At 35.7% G+C, this 20,658-nt stretch overlaps 1 protein-coding gene across 3 annotated transcripts in view; it reads right to left on the bottom strand.

The window, feature by feature from the left end:
• Positions 1-1,206: 1,206 nt before the first annotated feature.
• Positions 1,207-20,658, bottom strand: part of LOC121768401 (protein SABRE-like) — a 41,106-nt gene continuing 21,654 nt past the window's right edge. For all 3 annotated transcript variants that reach the window (XM_042164900.1, XM_042164901.1, XM_042164902.1), the window contains 15 exons: positions 14,603-16,693; positions 12,238-14,092; positions 11,863-11,960; positions 10,695-11,051; positions 10,460-10,578; positions 9,699-9,948; positions 8,829-9,053; positions 7,294-7,433; positions 6,592-6,664; positions 4,597-4,698; positions 4,348-4,509; positions 3,053-3,364; positions 2,793-2,960; positions 2,155-2,521; positions 1,207-1,856 (listed from right to left, as the gene is read on the bottom strand). In XM_042164900.1, coding sequence (XP_042020834.1) covers positions 1,717-1,856; positions 2,155-2,521; positions 2,793-2,960; positions 3,053-3,364; positions 4,348-4,509; positions 4,597-4,698; positions 6,592-6,664; positions 7,294-7,433; positions 8,829-9,053; positions 9,699-9,948; positions 10,460-10,578; positions 10,695-11,051; positions 11,863-11,960; positions 12,238-14,092; positions 14,603-16,693 — 6,459 coding nt within the window. In that variant the 3' untranslated portion in view covers positions 1,207-1,716. The remainder of the gene's footprint in view (positions 1,857-2,154; positions 2,522-2,792; positions 2,961-3,052; positions 3,365-4,347; positions 4,510-4,596; positions 4,699-6,591; positions 6,665-7,293; positions 7,434-8,828; positions 9,054-9,698; positions 9,949-10,459; positions 10,579-10,694; positions 11,052-11,862; positions 11,961-12,237; positions 14,093-14,602; positions 16,694-20,658) is intronic.

Genomic DNA, 20,658 nt, shown 5'->3' with positions numbered 1-20,658 from the left:
CCTCCGCCCTGGCCTCGCTCGACACCGCGCTGTCGCCGCTCGCCGTGAAGACGCTCAAGCGGGCGGCGCTGGCCGACGGAATTGGGGGATAACCGCCAAGGGTTAGTTGGTTGCGGCGGCCGGAATTTTTATTATTAAAGCCTTTATTTTTTCATCTAAACTAATTAACTTAAGTTTGTTGATATTCTACATTTCAACTCTACCTATGTCCGTCATTAATCGTTACAAATTAGTACCATTTTCATCCGTTAGTAAATAATCACTAGTAGTATATCATTTCTTTTACAACTTTTGGTAATTCCATTAATTTTATGAAATTGGTTGTTCGTCATTAATAGTCTCCATTTGTCATTTTCATCTGTCCATAAATAATTATACATTTATTTTTGACTACTTCTGAACTCATATTCCATTGTCATTTTCATCTGTCCATAAATAATTATACATTTATTTTTGACTACTTCTGAACTCATATTCCATTAACTTTATTTCATTTATATTTTGTTATAAATTGTTTTATATACGACTCACCTTCCACATCATTTTTCATTCACTATCTATTACTCCCTTCATCCCACTTTAGGAGTCTCAGTTGAATTCGATACGAGTTTTAAGAAATGTAAAGGAAAGTTGGTGAAAAAAATAGTGGAATGCGAGTTCTACTTTTTTATATTAGTTTTATAATAAATGTGAGTGGAAAAAAGTTAATGGAATATGAGACCTAATACCATTTATGAAATATTTTAACCAGGACTCCTAAAGTGGAGCACTCGAAAATGGTAAACCGGGACTCCTAATGTAGGACGGAAGGAGTACATCTTTTAAAACTCATGCCTAATTAAAATGAGAATATTATTGATGAACAGAAGGAATACTAACCCGTTAACAATATGGTTCCCAAATTATGTCCTCAAGGAACAATAAAATGTATACTCAGTCCTAAGTGATCAACTTTTTTCAGCACAAAATCTAAGAAAATTATATTAATTGAGTTGAAAGAAAATAGAACATAGGAGAGAATAAAATTGAAAAAAGAACAACTGAAAAATGAATCACTTCAACTAAAAAAGAGCAATTGAAAATAGAACATAGGAGAGAAGGTAAAAGTGTAGTTTTGCTAAAAACAAAAAATAATAGAACATAGGAGAGAAGGTAAAAGTGTAGTTTTGCTAAAAACAAAAAAAATAATCACTTCAATGGAACAACTATAAAATGAATATTAATCGCTTGTAATAAAACATAGGAATAAGAAAAATATACAAGTGCTCAGTTTTACTCCAACATATGGATACATTATAAATATGTATATGCTGATACAGATGCAAGATTTGTATACCCCATCTCGCCCTATTGCTATGCTACAAAATTATTGGGGGCTGTGAACCTCAACTTTCCTCACAAGGAGTAACACCAAAAATTACTGTTTCTTCTTCTTTTTCATAAAAAAAAGAAAGAAATGAGAGTAGCACTGAATATAACTCTTACCAATATACAGGGTTGGTTTTCTACCTATAAATAGTAAAAATGCAACCAACAGTTGGTTGGTAGATCGTCACTTCCTTCAACTCGCTTTACTCCCGGATGGCTGGGAAACCAATCAAATATTTCTGGGAAATTTGTGTGCACATATATATATTTGCATCAGATTCCCCGATTCATAGAGCAATATTATGCCATGCAGCAGGTTCTCCAACTTTAAGAAGTATGATGTGCTTTCTACACTCCTTGAAACTCCTCGCCTCGTGTAAAATTCTCATACGTTGAGGATCCACTTGAAGAGTCACTCTCAAACATTTCAAAGGGCTCGCTCTCATTTGGAGATTCAGGAAGTGAATCTGTCTGCTGCAATGTTAAGCCTGAAGGAATGATATGGTTAATTCAAGGATCTTCAACAAAGTGTGGGTAACCACCAAGACGAGAAGTGGCGATACAAGTATGAACTTCAAACAATAACATAAAAAAGTAGGCATTCCGCAGACACTTGACTACTGTATACATGTGGCAGTAGATGCAACAGTTATGAATTTATGCTATCAGAGGCTTTATTAACATGATTTGTATTTATGTAAGTATATGTTAACAAGCACATGAGCGTACCCACAAAGCTTATATGAAAAAAAACAAACTACCAAAAGAGAGATGATATCTACTGACCTTTCTTAGGACGAAACTTTTTAGTGTGACGCCTAATAAGCCTTTTCGTTTTTGTTATGGTCAACTGCCTGGAAAATGGTGAGAAATCAGCTTCACTTTCACTCCACTCACCATGGGTTTCATTCTCGGCTTCACCCCTCATTGTCTTCAGAACAAAAGCCTTTGCCTTACGGCGCTTAGAACTGAAAAGACCCTTTACGGAGTTCACAAAGCCCTCCCCTGCTCCATCAGTAGGACGCTTTGGCCAGGTCATTGAGTTCTGATCAGTTTTTTCAGCTGAACCTCCATCGCTGTCACTCAGATTCAGTTCAGTCTCTGGAACAATAACAGCGGTGCTAGTGTTTGCTTTGTCTTTGAACTTCTTGCCCTACATATTTAAATAATGGGTAAGATAGTCACAAGGGAGTTTACATGTTTCCTGATGCTAATTTCTTTGTGATTGTTTTACATATAGGAAAAAACAATATTATTTATGTAGCCTGTTCAAGGTAACCAATCCTTTTTTTTATCGGTAAAGGATTTACACTGTGCTAGTTATGAAGGTTAAACATGCTTGTGCACGTATTCATCAGTCAAGATATCTGATTTGTGTATCTTAGCCCAAAAGAGAGATAGAGAGAACAATAATAAGACCATACCTGCATCCCTGTGACAGATTTCAAAACACCCCATATTACATGCTTCTTAACACGGGAGAACAACCTTCTCCAAGTCCCAGTGAACTCAGCACAGTGAAAGGTGTCCATCAGCAACCTTAACTCACTCACAGCGAATCTTGATCCTTCATAGGTAACTAGCAGCTCAACCTAAATCATTATGATGCACAAGTCAATTTCAATACAAATAATATTATATTAGGACAAAGAATAAGAAACAACTCTATTAGAAAAGAATCAACCTGACTGATCTTGATATTGTGAAACTCCCTCAACTTTCGAGGTTGAGATTTTTTGTCATCTTGAGCTTTTGCACCCTTTTTCTCATCATGAGAGGACCGACCAGGTTTTACTTGTTTGGTCTCTTTTAACTTACCTTTACTGGTTTCATCTGGCTGTTCAATGCAAGAAAGGGAACCCCCTTTTGTAGAAGAATGCATTTGAAGTACAAGTTCATTAGCCACTGACTCAGCAACACTTTCCTCCCATGTTTTGTCAAAGGAAGAGCTTCTCCTTAGCTCTGAGTTTGGTTTTAGATTCTGCAACTTTGATGCCTGCAGTTAAGCCAAGGAATTTGTGCATAAATTTATCTTCCTGTCCCAAACACTTATGAAAAACAATCTCATATCTGGAGAATGGTGGCTGTGTGGTGATGTTATCACAGATAAAACCATGGAGGAACCTTAATAGGGTGCTGAGTATCACACAGGGGGGCATAATATTCCGGGGGAGCTGTGATCATCTAGTGTACTGTTTCCTTTTCTTGTTGACCAGAATTTTTGCAAAGGAAAATAAACACATAAGAGTAAACTCCTCGCATAATAACAGCCCAGGATCCTCAGAGGACTGAGTGGTCATAACTCCGAAGTTCATATGTGCACATTAAGAACATATATTGCCAAAAAGTTGTTTGCTTAAAAACTGTTTTAACACCTTTACTACCTGACAATCAGGAGGTGGTGATGATTAATTCCTATAAACATATTGAAAACAAACACTTCATAATATACTAGAGGCACTGGCACTTGTTTGCCTCTCTAGCCTGATGAGCTGAGATGCAGTCAACTTCCCAAATTGAAGCAGAGAAAGATCAGTACAACTGATGATTGATTGTTCCAATATTTGTTTGGTTTATATTCATACTTCTTGTGAATTTGTTCATATTCTGCCAAAATTTTTGAAATGCTACTGAGTGCAGATGGACTATTTTGCAAGAATACCATTTCCTGAGAAGATTGTCTGTTCTAATATGAAGCCCATAATCATGTTTTCCTTCAATCAACTTCTCAAATACAGCTGTTCTATCTTTCAGTACAATAATGAATAGGAGACCTATTTACGGGAGTTTGAAGAAAACCTTCGACTAATAGAAACAACTATGCTAACTTGATTTGTGCTAGGTGATGATATATGCTCTTTGGAATATAATCCATAAAAGTCATAACAAGAAAGATGCAGAATTCTTCTTTGTATCCCTAAATTTGTAAATGTCCAGAGCACAATACATAAACTGTAGAAAATATTAAAAGATACTCACTTGGGAGGACTCAGCTTGAGTGCCAATCTGGTTAGCTGCAGCTGAATTTGATTTGGACGTGTCAACCTCTTTTGTAGAACTGCTAGATTGAGATGCATCATGGATTATGGAGCCTTTCTTTACACGCCTTGCACCTGCTGTTGTCGAAACCTTCCATACTTCCTATTATACATAAACAGATACATATCACTAAATGAAGAGATTAGATGATTATGTGGTTGACATTCAATTAGTTCAGATTACACAAACCTGTCTCCTTTGGGAGTCTTGTTCTTCTTCGGGAAAGAGGTACTGCCACATCAAGCGGTACATGCTCTCTGTCAAATGTATCTTCAAAGGGTATATATCCACCTAAATAGTAGGACAGCAGCTTGTTATGCAAAAAAACCTGAACTGGAACTCTACGAGTAGAAGGTGATCAATATGGAGTGGAATTAGGAAAATGGATGGATATGAGGAATGCAATTGAAATTGAAAGTGATCGTGAATGACATTTCCTAAATTGGCATGTTTGTGGATGAGGATGAAATGGAAAATCAGATCATTAATGTATCCTATAATTTAATTATTTTTTTTATCAAATCTACCTTTTGTTAATAGAGAACCTATTAATAGAAACAAATAATAGCATTCTATTGCAAAGTTTTGGTAACATTTCCAAACATTTTACTCATTTTATAAATTTATTACTCCATCCGTCTCATAAGAGTATGCACTTTTGGTTGGGCACGGGTTTTAATGCACAATTGGTAAAGTAAGAGAGATGTAGAAAGAAAAAGTAATCATAGTATTTTTAGTGGAGGATGAGTCTCACCTCATTAGAGAAACCAAAATTAGAAAATGTATACTCTTGTATGGGCGGACTAAAAAGGAAAGAGTGCACACTCTTGTGAGACGGAGGGAGTATAAATTAGTATTTAAAAACTTATAGAAATAAGTACTACTGCAGAAAACCATATGCACAATATAACAAGTGATTGGATTCACTCAGTATGGCTTCACATGCCGAAATTAGTAGTACTAGATATTCAAAAAAATAAAGTAGAAGCTTGAGATTGTTAGAACTAGATTCGTATAGATGGGATAAATTGCAGATCAAGTTAGTGCTTTCGTAGTTCAATTAGGACTCTTGTATATATTATAGGTGCTTTCATCAGTAGAACATCAAAGAAATTTTCCCTAACATCATGTTTCTACCTTTGTTTTAACAAAGATTATGGTCTAAATTTTTGCGATGATGGTCTACTTTGTTCCTAGAAGATCATAAAGTGCCATCAGTATCAGAAGACATTGGCTGATATAATCATTTTATACCAAATTATAGATCACATATCAGAAACTGCACCTACATCAATCATATATATGAACTGATCCAAGTGAGCTTTAGAGGTAAGGCCACAAAGCTAATACACTTTGCTTGGTAAAAAAATATTAACTGCACAGTTCGCACCTGCAGTGATAGACTACAACTACTCTCACCCCTCGCTATAAATGAAACAATCATTTAAAGGAGTATATTACAAGCCAGGTAGTGACAACCCCTAAACCCTATACAGGTGAGGAGAAATCTTAGTTACATGGCATTTTCTTTTCTCTGAAGCACAATTATTAAATAAATACTGTATAACATTCCACCTACTAATAATACTTCTGCATGCACTAATAACTACCTGCAGACAATAAATACATAACATGCGCTCATGCATGGAAACAAAATCACAACTCCTTATGTTGAAACTAGATACATCTCAAATTAGTTTTCATAAGATCTCCATTTCATGAATAGTTTAAACTCCGAGGATTTCAGTTTGATGTGTTAATGCCCAAGATGTATAATCCTATGTGCTGATAGTAGATGTATAATCCTATGTGCTGATAGTAGATGTATAATCCTATGTGCTAATAGTAACAGCATAAAAGTTATATAAACTGTAACCTGTCCCACAAAAGATTTTGCATGTGCTGTTTCAACTCTGAACTTTAAACTATGAACCCCTAGTCTTAGTTAGCAGCTGCATCATGAACTAACCTCAATTGATTTCTGGATACCTAACCCCCACTTAAATACTTCAAGAACGGAATTAAAACAGTTACATTTAATGCCAGCAGTGTGTGCATATTCATCCATTATCAGGATGTCTCTCTGCATCGATAATTCAAATGCATACACACTGTGACAAATGAAGACCAATGTTGGATGCAAGTGAAATTGGACATTTCACTAATTAATGAAGCAGTACCAACCTGGAATAATTCAAGAGGAGAGTTTCCATCCTTGGAAAAGCCTTGCTTTGCATCTACGTGGAGCATCACTTTTCTGCGTGAAGAAAAAAAAACACAGGGGACAATGTAGAGGGGAAGATTAGCCAATCTCTTTCCTGTGATTCATCACTGAAGAAAAACTTCACAAAAATTTGGAACATTTTTACATCTCGGTTGCATAGAGGACCTATGTGACAATGTCATAACAGGAAATAAAATAAGAAAAACTTAAGTGGTCAATCAGTCGTTTTGCTAATTAGTGCTGAGCATAGGACAAGGATCAATGCAAGCTAAGAAAATTGTGCTAATTTTGAAAACAATACGCTTCAGCAACTTAAAAATGCTGGTAAGCATTTTACGGAACCGAATAAGCACTCGCGGCAGAAATAGAAAGGAAATAATTACACAAGGATGACGATAAAAAGCATAGTTATACACTAGGATGTGAGCACGTCTACATGGCCATGTGAGAGAGATTGCAAACACTAAGAATGTAATGAATCAACTAAATCTTATTTTCTGTCACCAAGTCAGAGATAAAGATAAAAATATGTTATACTCTCTATCAAAATTATAGATCTGCAGAGGATTCCGAGCAGATCTGATAAAAAATGTTAGCAAGGCAAATATTCTCTGTCAAAATTTTATAGCCTCTGATTAAAATATTAATAGAAATGAACATACTTTCCCCATTCTGCAGGAGGATTCCATGCACACAAGAGCATGTCGGACTTGGCATTTGGAAGACAGTTTCTGATTACGAAGTACTTTGTAGTGAACTTAACAACACCAACGTCCTTATAGTCTCTGTCAAAATCATAAATCTGCAGAGGGAATTAAAACCTTCATGCTAGAACTAGACAAAAAGTGCAAATAAACAGACATCAAAAGCTTGCCTTTAAGACTTCCATTAAAACATGGGAAGCATCTAATGGAACTTAAAGGTCAATATTCTGAGAACAAAATTTGGAATTTTTATCATTAATGCTAACACCTTGGATACATTCACATAGCCAATCATGTTATTGGAGGGGTTAACGTAAAATAGGGAGGATTAAACAAAAGTAATAAGTATGATAACTACAACATCCTTCCTTCTTGGTTTCTGCTTTCCCACAATTTCTAAAGATGGAGTATGCCTATACGTGTATCCAAAAGCATTTTACTTGAAGATACCCACAAACAATTGTGTAGAAAACATTGACATCTAAAAACTACAGCTAACAAAGAGGGAATCATCTGACTTAATATTTTAATGACTTCAAATTTCCACCTGACATGCAAGAAATTACATCATATTCAACTCTGGGATGAGGACAACAATGAGGTGGAGATTATGCACATTGACTTTTTATTGGCCTTGCTTCAGTACCGTTGCAAAAAACCATCTCATCGAAAAGCTGAAGCTAGTAGAGATGAATTAGTTTTTAAAATATAAAAATATAAGACAGTGATTATTATGAATGTGTCTATAATACATGTGAAGCATTGAACAATACAATTTCTTATAAGTTTTCCTAAGTCGAATAGTTTTCATTTTCATTATGATTCTTATGAATGTCTTCATGTTTTTTCATTTTATTTGCTTCCCTTTTCCTCTTTTATCTTCTTTGGTTCTTTTCACGCAATTTGTTTTCCGATAACATATGCAATATGCATATTAAATTAAAAGACACGAAAATGCTTTATTATGTTATATGATACTCCCTTCGTTCCGTGGTAGTTGAGTCATTTCATTTTCTGTACTCATTTTAGAAAAATGGTAATAAATAGTTAAAGTCGGGAAAAAGTAAAATAAGAGAGATAATAATGTAGATAAGACTCTTATCTACCTTATTTTGTCACTTACTTTACTTTCTCTCCATTTTAAGTATTTATAATCGTTTTTCCAAAACGAGTGCAGAAAATGAAATGACTCAACTACCGCAGAACGGAGGGAGTACTTTGAAAATGGATACTGTAAACATATATAGTATATGCAAAGTATTATATATATATATATAGGACTGGGACCCGTCTTGAAGTTGCTTTTGGGTTCATTGTTATGGGGATAGGTTTCCAGAGGTTGGTGGGTTCAAACTTTTGATGCGGTGTTGATGTGGTAGTGTTAACATAAGACTTCCAACTTAAAGACAAAAAGTTAAAATAACTTTGTTTGGTGTGTTATGACATAGCTGTCTTCAAAAGAATTGCACTGCACCTAAACTATAGAGACATACCAGGTCATTTATCTCAGCTTCAGCGAATGACTTCCCGTCAATAAGCATACTCCAGACCACCTTAGTAATTTTCAAAGAAATACGCATAGCATAAGAAGGACTTTTATTTTTCTCTTTTTCCATTAATCGTAGTTGTGCGGCTTTTTGCAAAGCAGTCCTAAGGGAAGCTGATGCTGCCTTTCTGGACTTTTGGGCATTACCTAGCTCCTTTTTCAATCTTTGCAACTGAGAATACATCAAATCATAAAATCCAAAATAAAAACAGGCAGGAAAAGCCATACAGTAAAAACACACAGGACATTCCTCATATGATTAAACTTCTTTAAATATGATGGTCGTCTTCGGTGTCTTAGAAATTTCTACAGGAATCTGATTAATAGCTATAAGAACCTGGAATAGAATGCAGGACCAAAAAGATGATTAATAGGTACACTTGAGAATTTTTTATGGTCAACTTGCTGAGGTTGGATTTTCTCAGTATTATTATAAATTGTATACACATTTTATACAAAAGATGTGGTAAAACATACTCCCTCCGTTCCTTGTTAATTGAGTCACTTCTTTTTTGCACTCATTTTGGGAAAATGATAAAAATAGTTAAAGTGGAAAGAAAGTAAAATAAGAGAGAATAATGTAGAGAAGAGTCTTATCTACATTATTCTCTCTCTTATTTAACTTTTTCTCGACTCTAACTATTTATTTTCATTTTCTCAAATTGAGTTCAAAAAAGAAGTGACTCAATTAACAAGTCAATTAACAAGGAACGGAGGGAGTATAATGTTATCGTCAAGCAAGCCAATTCCAACACATAATAAATAGACAGTATACCAGGCTTAGTTATTAAGACATTGCAATTAGCTCAGAACTTACCAATGTGGATTTTGCACAAGTTATCATCCAGAGTTCCATTTCCATTTCTGCATGTGGATCTCCAATTATATCAGCCTGCAGAGACAAGTCTCTTATATCATCAAGGATTAACCTCTTCATCCTCTCTTTATGTTCGAGGTCAACTTTTGCCAGTTCCACCTCTTCAACACCATCAGGAACCACTTCATCAGCCTCCTCTTCAACATCATCTTCCTCATCAGTTGGATATGATAGACTACTTTTTCTTGGCCTGGATAATGAACTTAATACTTGAGTCCACAAATAAGTCTGAAATGCAGTTTTGAGCACGAAACTGGTTGACAAAGTAATCAATTTCCATGTGGGAAAACTCTATCACTACAAGTATAATAGATAATAGATTCCATTGGGAAAATTATTCATCTGCCAAATCCCTAGTCCATAATAATATATGTAGTCATTATAGAGATTCAGAGAATGCATCAGTGCATGTGTCACATGTGCAATAATACATAATCCAACAAGTCCATACATTGTTGGTCCTGAAGTGATTAAGAAATAAGAAATACAACAATAACCTTTAGTAGATATCTGGACAAGAGGAGTTATATTTTTTAGGAGGGAAAGAGGTATAAATCAACAAGAGGTGAACGTAATTAGAACTATGGATATCTGACCAGCACCACAACAATGGAAAAGTAACTTTTGGACAAGAATACATACGTTTTTAAATGAAAAGTACACAGGATGTCTTAACTTCTAAAGGTCAAGATTGTTCTTACTTAGGAAGTCGAGCAAAAAGAAGATTTGTCAATACATCAAGCATGACTTGGAATTGTCTGGACGTCATTGCAGCCGTTATATTGCAAGAATTGAATGTAAGCTCTTTCAAAGGTTTGACCTGTAAATTTTAAACATGAATTGTCATCAGAAAGTGAGATATGTTGTTTCCAGCACTGGTAGGATGCATGATAATCCATTGCAAGTTAATTTATCACCTCAAACTTAAGTAAATACCTTCAAGTCAGGAGTTCCACCTTTGTGCCTAGTGTAACGGAAGTACATATCACAGGGCATGAATACCCGTTCCAATAAAGCTCCAGTACGCTTTACTTTTGGCGAGCTTCTACGAATTCTAGGGAGCCATTGCAGTCCAGCCCCTGGGTCCACATCAGTTGGGGCTACATGAGCTTGCACTTCCTCCAACATCACCGAGAACTCCATACGATTCCATGTCAGTTCAGGCTGAGATTCAGGAACTTGGATCTTTCCTTCAGTGAGAGCTTGTTCAATCATCTCATGTCCAACCTGGAGAACTGAGTGGAATGATCGAGCTAAAACACGCCCACTCACAGCAGCGAGCAAGAATCTACCCTGTCAAAATATATTTTTAAAGTTTGATAACAGATGTTACATTATCAACTATTGCCGTTTTTAAAGTTTGCCATTATCAAACTTTAATCTAACTCATAACACCTTCATCTTCTTTCCTTGTCACCATTTTATTGTTTCATTTCTTGGTTGGTTTTTGTTGGGTTTGTTGAATATTTGCAAGAACAAGTCTTGGGCATATTTATGTTTCTTAAATCCACAAGATTCATATTATAGGAGGATGTTAGAAGATGATTTCTGATTCATCTAAGAAATTTTCTTGCACTTATTTTCTAAAACTTCTTCCCACCCTACTAATTTCTTAATCCTATCCAGAAAGTTTCAATACTTCGAAAGATTTAATCAATTTCATGGTACTTTCTGCCATAAATTGGTATCAGAGCATTCAATTGAAAGACCTGAATCATACCTCTATGCAGTGCTTTTTTTCAGCTTATGCCATCGAGTGTTTCAAGATTTCAGTATACAATAGATATTGCTAATCTCAATGACTGTATATGATTGTCTATCATGAGAGCATCATTTGCAAAGTATTGTTCCAGCCTTATGTTGGTCTCTATGGTTCAAAGACTGCAAAAAACTTCTAAGGTTCCACTGGAATTCTTTTAGAAAATATATCCCTCCCCCCCCCCCCAAAAAAAATATGAAATAGCAGTGCAAGATACTCTTTAAATTCTTGTCAATCCCATAAACCTAGAGCATGCAATCTTAAATTATTCTACTTATATTCTAGGTGCTTTCCAAGAAATAGCTTTAGATATCTAACATATATTGTTATAGTCTCAGAACTTACATTAGCTTCTTCTGAGTGAAGATTGAATTGTGGCTCAATGACATTCACCATGAAATGGCGTGTGCCCTCCTCATCAGAGTCATCAAAGTTGTATTTTGCTGTAGGCACCAACAAAGAAGCATATTAACTAGAAAAAAATGGAATATTGGACATTTTCATATGTGCACTTTTTCATGCACGGAAGACAAAAAAGGAGGCTGATGTATAATATACTAGTGGTTAACTCAGCATACAACAAAACTAGAAGCAAAATCCATTAACATGAGGATATATATTGACTATAAAATTCTAGCAAACAGAATTATGTCTTTAGGCCGTATGAGTAAGATGAACACGATGGAGAGTGGGGAACAGGGGGAGAACTTTTAAGCTTACCAATGGCACTGGAGAAGGGATTTTCCACTGCCTCTGAGTTTGAAGGAGAGGCGAGAGATGTTGCAGCCTCCATGTTTTGGGATGACGTATTTGCACCATCAACAACAGAAGGAGAATTTTGGTTATCATTTTTCTGGATGTCAGGTCCATCACTGGCAATATTCCCCTCATGCATTTTACTTTGGGCATATTGGCGAGAAGGAGAAGGCTTTGGAGCCTCAAAAGCCTTGGACAGCCCACCTACCCAAGACCAAACAGCATCTCTATTTTCAATAGTCCACAGAAGCTTCAGACCATAGACACATATCCGTTGACAATTGTCAGCGATAACTACATTATATCCATCATCATCACTGGGGTCAGATCTGGTATGGTCATTACTTTCATTTCCATGTTCAAACTCAGATCTTATATAACTCATCTCAAGATTTCCTTTACCTGCTTCTCGCCATTCCAATAACCTAGAAGGATCAGCTTTCGGGTGCTGTCTACGGATTGTGAAGCAACTAGATGACAACAAAAATCCATCATCTTGATGCCTTTCTGTAGTGTTCCTAGGAGAGCTGGTTTTTTCAGTCAGTGCCCTTTCTGTCGATGCTGACTGGGACTTTTTCCTTGTCATCTGAATTACTTTTTCCACAGTCGCACAATCCTCCTTATTTATGTAAGCTTTCAGCATGTAAAGATCAAGACCTTGATAGACAAGGTCAAGGGGGTCCCTAATGCATTCAAATGTAAACTTTTGCTTTCCCCTACCAAAGTAGAGTTCATATTGCACCTTTGTCATCTTAAATGTCAGTCCCTTTGCAGGGTCATCCTCATGTAAAGGAATATGTTTAATACATGTAGGGGTTGCCTCAACTCGAAACATAAATTCTGTGATTACCTTATCCAGCGACAGATTTCCTGATCTGGGAATCCTGGGGACCCCAAAGCGAGGCCATCTGGAAAAGGTCCGTAGTTTATGAGGAGGCAGATAATTTAAGTTCCAGAATTTGATAAGCCATGCTAGATCATGATGACCAAGATTAACTGTAGGTGAATCATACAATGCATTCTCTGATATCGATGGATTACAAGAAGCTCCATCACCACCAACCTCATCACTGGTTGAAGAGGGCTGTAACTGATCTGATGGAAGGGAAGGCCTGAGGGAGATATTCCATCTCATGGAAAGAACAATGGATCTAAACGGATCAAAAACCTTTTCACGAAGAGTGCCTTCAATGGGAAGAGCAAATAGATAATGATTTAGCGGACTTCCAGATTCACAATCCCATTCCATTGTCACTTCAACGGTTAACACTGGGGCTTCAAGGAAAGGTGCAGACAATCCAGACGAATGTTTCCAGGTGCAATTTTTCTGCAAGCTTTCTAAACTGCTAAGGAAAACCTTGAAATCCTTAATGGAAGCATAAATACAACCATCTGATTGCTGAATTTCAAGATAGCCTGACACGATATGAAGTTTATCCAAGTTTTCATAGGGATCAGTGGTTGCAAGAACATTCCAAATTGTCTCAGAAAAGTATAAAGTGGTCTTCCCATGGATATAATTCCTCATTTCATCCCACCAAGGCAAGCTTTTTTCCTTTTTAGGGGGCTGGATCACAGGATTTGGATTCCTAATGCTTAAATTGGCTCTACGAAGAGCCACAGTAAAAGCATAGCTGATGTCAGTAAAAGATGGTTCATATCCAATACCAAAAGAAATTTCTCCCTTTTGGAAGTGTATTGGCAGATCACAAAAGGTTTTCATTGGTGGAGTTGTGCCAGTGGCTGAACGAAGGATGTCCACCTTCCTCCATCTTCCAATGTAGACTTCATGGTGAATTTGTGGCTGAAAACAAGTTGCCTGCAAAACAAAAAAAAACATAAAAGTAAAGCAGTAATTTATTGCTTAAGACCATAACTTACTAATAGAATATTCAGTATATTTTACATACTAAAAGTTTATCGTTGATACCACAACATCTACCTCCATGAACCTTCATACTGTTAGGATGTGTGTATAGTTTGGAAGGAAATGAAATTAATGATTTGCACAGGAATTTAAAAAAAATTGGTAAGAATGAAATAAAACCAAAATATCAGGTAATGTGAAACTGTAGCATAGAGTAGGTACATAAAAGGCATGGATACTATGTTATCAACCCTTTTACTTCTAGATGGGTGTGGATGCTTGTGAAACAAATGCTACTGTTACTGGGGTTCTGAATATTTCATTTAAGTCAAAAAATCAACCACGGTGGTCAATTTGATTGAAAATTTACAACTGCTAAATTTAAGAGCTTAAATCAAATTACTAGCACTAAGCACCACACAGCTACACAAGAGAGTAAAAGCACAACATTATATGGCAGACCTGTTGAGCTAGAATAAGTCGTCCTTCGCATCGACCACCAGCAGCAGCAAGCAGTGGATATGTGTAGTTTCTTATCTGAGCAACGAGAGAACCTGTAAGCAAATTGATGCTGGCTCCATACAGCCTTGAAAATGGAATGTTGTGGGCACGACATACTGGATCAAGCTTCTGTAGAACTTCAATCATTCCGGCATCCCCACCTTCAATTTTTGACAGACTCAAATCTAAGTCAGTAGCAGAAATGGAGAAAAGAGAAGCTCGGGCTGTGCTAGGCCTAAAACCAGCTTGGAATCCAGTTTTACATGCCCCAGATCCTTGTGACGGAACTAGGCCCTGACAGGCCCGATAATATGACCGGAATGACTGTTTATATGTTTCCTCACGCAATTTCTGAATAGCTGAAGCATCACGAAGATCAATCTCCTCTTCATTAAAGTGAATCTTTCTTTCAAGAGAATCAGATGGTTCATCAGTAACATGACCTTGGCCCCTAGATATAAGTTCATCAAGAAAATCTGACCTAACAGCTAATTCACGAGCTTCATTCTTCAAAAGCTGGTAATGCTCATCAAGCCAACCCTGTAGTGGTTCTTCCTCAATATCAGCAGTTAGTTTACGAATGGCAAACTTTATGGATCCAGTTCTTGTTGAACTGGGCTTTTTGGGTTTTGGCGGCTCTTTCTTCTGAGCAAGTATACATTTAGCTTTAGCAGAAGTCACAAGTTTCAAAACTCGAAGCATTTCTTCCAGAGAGTCATCAATTGCACGCAACTCCAATCTAAATGGCATGCATATATGCACATCAAGGGCTTGAATTACCCAATCCCAGGTAGTTACAGTCTCAAATTTTGCATCTGATAAACTTCCCGAGGCATTGGGGATTCTTGATATCTGCATCCTACTGCTTCTAAAGACCCTAGCTTCATTTAGCTCAAGCATAAGTCCCTCAAGAAGCACTCCGATTCTAGCATTCTCAGAAAAGATGGATTGAACTTGGACAAAGGCTTCAACGCCATCTCCAACCTCAGCAGACATACTAAGCATTTCCACATCAATAGCGAAAATAGATTCACTTTTCTTCACTGGCTTTTCTAACTTTAAGGATCCCGATGACATGTTCGGCACCTTATCTTTTCTCATGTAAATACTCTCTGCGTCATCATGTCTTTGTGAGTTGTGATTTTGTGCCAGAGACTTCAAGTGTAACCCCAGTTCAACCAGTGCAATATGCACATCCGGTTCCCACCTTAAAGAGATATCTGTGGCACTGAAGAGAGAGCAGACTTGAATTTCTTTAAGTCCACCAGTCCGCCGGACAAGCTTTGCATTTTGCATGTCAAGCAAGATAACTTTTGATCCAGGATCATTAACTTCAGGATATTCCTGATAGATAGATTTAGCTCTTTCAAGCTCCAGTTGTATAGATTTTTTCTCTTTGTTCATGGAAACATTGAAGTGATAAATATCAAGTGATACAGAATATTTCAACTTTTTATATTCTTTTGAAATTGTAGACATTATATGTGCAGTCCGTGGGCTCCCATCTGCTGAGGTACTGATTAATACTCTACCACCCTGGGATCCATAATTTACACGCTTAGGATCAGGAGTGACCATGTCCTCCAAGCTTGCATCTGCACTGATATTCAGAGAGCACCTTTCAAGACTTAGTCTCAAGAGTTGAATCCCTTTTCCAGATGGCTTGGATGATCTCACTTCTTTGCTTTGTGTTGGTTTCTTACTGGATTTAGATAATCTTTTTGCCAAGTCCTTGAACGAAAGAGCAGTAGATATCAGTGACTCAAGACGCCTGAAGGCCAAGTAAACACCCATGCCACTAACATCAGCACCAAGAACCATCTTACTATTCAAACCATCTGATGAATCCATATCTTTCTTGCCCAAGTCCAAGCTGATCTTAGCAATGTGCATCAGTGACCCTGTATTTGTTTCCACGCCGAACAAGGTTTCTTTCAAGCATTCTTGATACTCATCAGACATGTGTAAGTTTAGTTCCCCTAGTTCCATATGCAATGTTGCACCGGTGCTAGATATGTTATTAGCAAATATGTGTGAAGATTGTGAGCAGCCCTGGCAGTTTCAACAAGACATTGTTAGGACAAAGTTGCAGTTAAACTAATAACGGGAAGCAGCATGTTGGAAATTATTTGAAAACAAGAAACCAAAATTTAAATATCACCATAATCCCACATTCCCATAAAAACAAAAATCCACATGTCCCTACCTAATGCTGCAATGTTATGGTTCACAGCAACAAACACGGATAATATTTGGGTTGATAGTATTTTATGCCCCCATCTTTCAGGAAATTCTAGAAAGGTTAGAGTCCAAAATTGGTCCCTTACACATGCCCAATAAACATTTTAGTCTCACACTTTAACTTCTGGTCCTAGACAATATGTTGTTGTCCATATTTTATGGATTCATCAAATGTTAACGGTCAATCGCATTTTAACCTGATTAATGAGTTAGTGTATAGGACCAATCAGGTTTTTTGTACAAATGTGCAAGACCAAGTTTGGCCATTCGTTTGATTCACTCATAATCCGTTCAAAGCGCGGTTGACCATTAACTTTTTACAAAACCGTTAAATATAAACCAAAACATATTGTTTCGGGTCATAAGCTAACACACTTTATGTGCAATACCAAAAAGTATCTTTGGCCTTCAGTCTTCTAGAAAATATCTCAACTTCCATTTTTTATAAATGTCCCCAACTTTCGGCGTTATGCATAAAATGCCCCACCATACTAAATTCGATGATGTAAAGTTTATTCATCTCATCCAAGTTATGGTGGAAACTTTTCCCGCCTTAACATATACTCTATCCGTCCCATAAAAATGTGCATTTGAAATGATACGGGAATTAATGCGCAATTGGTAAACTAATAGAGGTGAGGAGAAGGAGAGTTAAAATACTGTTAGCGGATAGTCGGATCCACGTTATTATTAGTGTTTAATGAGTTGTAATAGTTGGCCATAGTGGTAAGCGTTGTAAATAACTTGATGTATAGGTAATGAGTTGGGGCCAACTTTCCATAAATAGAAATGCCCATATTTTTATGGGACAGACGGAAATGGAAAGTGCACATATTTTTATAGGACGGAGGGAGTAAACAACGTCGTTTTAGCTAATATAAGAAGGATTAATAGTTTTCTGTGTCAACAACTTTTAGCGTATTCTAAAAAATGTCCTCAGTTATTTTGCTTTTTCTTCGAAGTTGAGGACATTTTCTAGAATACACTAACAATCGGGAACTCAAAACACTATTAGCCCATTCTTATTTTTTTTCTAAAGCAACGATTAATAGTTTTTGTGTCAACGATTGTGTTGAAGTGTAAAAAAGAAAATTTCATCTCAAACTCCCCAATTGTATATCGCGGGACATTTAATGGGAAATGCTGAAGTTGGGAAAATTTGATAAAAAAAAATCAAAAGTTTGGGACAAATAACACTATTGGTCTTAATATTTAGAGTGAACTACATAAATAGTACCTGATATTTTACTTTCGCACATAAATGGTACCTGATCTTTATTTTATATCGTTTTTGGTACCTATAAATCACATTTTTGGTACTTGATGCAATTTTCACCCCAAAATGCCCTCTAAACAAATACATTTTCCCATTTGTGTCATAAAGGATATTTTTGGCATACACAAAACTAGTACCAAAAGTGATATTATATTATCTTCTCTCATTCTCCTCACTCTTTATACTATTACTATGAATTAATATTAATATTATTATTTTAATGTTATAAATTAATAATTAATTTATTTTTTAATATCATTCAAATATAGTACTCAAGTATAATTATAGTTATAATTATATTTAATTAGTATAACAATATTACTGTTATAATACTAAAAACTAGTACTCCGTACTAATTAATAAATAATTATAGTATAATTATTTAAATTATGAATCATATAATATTATATAATAATAATTATTGTTATTATTATTTTATATTAAATTAATAACTAATCAACATAGTCTTAATAAAAATTTAAAATAGTGAATTGTATTCATAATGATATAAAGAGTTGAATATTTTTAGTTAGGTGTTTCAATCCTAAAATGAGTATAAAATAATTTAATAAAAAATATTCAATTGATTTAATTACTTTAAATAAATAATTTAATTAGGTGTTTTGTTCTTGATTTATATTATGAACGCAATTAGATGTATGTATAAAACACTAAAAAGAAAGAAGAAAAAGAGGAAACATAAACTAAGGAGAAAGAAGAAAGGAAGATAAAATAATAAAAAGAAAGAAGAAGAAGAAGAAACTAAAAAAGAAATAAGAAAGAGAAAAAATCACATGTTTGGTACCATTTAATTGAAATTTCTAAAAATATCCTCCACAACAAAAAAATCGCATGTTTGGTACCTAGGGTTATTTTTGTCACGGGGTAAAACGATATAAAATAAAGATCATGTAGCGTTTACGTGCGAAAGTGAAAGATCAGGTACCGTTTATGTGCGAAAGTGAAAGATCAGGTACCATTTATGTAATTCACTCTAATATTTATATCATGTGGATAGGAAAACGACTTTTATCTTACATGACAATTTTGGGAAAAAGAATGATTCTAGATTCACTAAAACTAAACGGCATATACTACCAAAGATTCAGAAATTGCCAAATCAATACAGATAAACCTGATGCAGTGAGAGTGGAGCGTATAACCATGTGAGTATTATCACATATCATTCTGAAGTGGGTGTTTCTCGAGCAAGAACCGAGGTATGCAAGTCTAAGATTAGAAGAATTGTTTGATATACTACCTTCGTCTTTTAAAAATAGAAAGTTTTATAACCAATGGTAAAGTTAGAGGGAGATAGAAAGAAAAAGTAATGGAAGTATTATTAGTGGAGAATGAGTCTCACCTCATTAGAGAGAAAAAAAATCCTAAAATAGAAAGTTTACAATTTTAAAAGACAAACCAAAATGAAATAGTTTCTATTACTAAAGGACTTAGGTAGTACTAAAATTTATCAACATCTGAGAGAAGTTGCAAAGATACGTAGCTAGTTAAAATAAGACCAAGCACAGGATGTCTTGGGCAGGGACCCCTACATGAGTCAAAAGGTGACATGCAATAGTGCCCAACATCTGAGGTATTTGATATACAACTCTCTTAAGTTGGCCTTTGCCGAAACTATAGTAAGCTATGGTGATAACTTAAGGACAAGCATAGCCTAGCTTGCTTAACCTTTAATATTTCAATAATACGCCCGCCGTCCCAAGGAAGATGACTCCTTCCTTGGGTGGCACGGAATTTTATTCTAACTTTATTTTGTGCAAGTGGAGAGAATAAAGTAAGAGAGATGGAATAAAATAGAGATAAAGGTGTTTTTATTTTTAGTGATGGGTCATCTTGGTCGGACAACCTAAAAAGGAAAATGTCATCTTTAGTGGGGCGGAGGGAGTATATTGTATTGATGCTTCGGATGTAGTTTGGAATATCTAAAGCAAAAGATATAACTGCTTCCTGTTTAAGAAAGGGCAACATTTATTTATTGCTAAAAATTTCTTCTTTCTTTATGTTGTTCACTATTGGTGTTCAATCTACTAGTGTACATATTTAACACGCTTGCACGCCGCACACATAAACGTAAGACAAGAAATTTACACAAACATTTGCACATAGAAATATGTGTATATAGGACGAGAGGATGGATAAAGATACATTGGAAGAGGTAGTGGCAACAGATGAAAAGAGGCATGTTCACAAATAAAACGATGTAAGGAGGAATGTGTGTGGGTCTTGTTTCAATCTAAAGGAAATTAGGTCATTTGGATGCTACACTATCAGGTTAGAGGTTGAATGACACTAAATTTCAAGTTAAGACTGGTTTATATGCTAAATTATCAAGTAGAGATAAAGGCAACATGATAATGCAAGTAATACAAATAATTTTGTCACATGAAAGCAAGTTGGCTATTTTGTTGAACACAAACAATTTATCACCTAACAATAAACTAGAAAGGCAGACCAACTAACATGCAACCGTGGAAAAATT

This window comes from Salvia splendens, chromosome 15 (genome assembly GCF_004379255.2).
Source record: "Salvia splendens isolate huo1 chromosome 15, SspV2, whole genome shotgun sequence".
Lineage (NCBI taxonomy): Eukaryota > Viridiplantae > Streptophyta > Magnoliopsida > Lamiales > Lamiaceae > Salvia > Salvia splendens.
The sequence above is the reverse complement of the archived record's forward strand: the minus strand, read 5'-3'. Positions and strand labels throughout refer to the sequence as shown.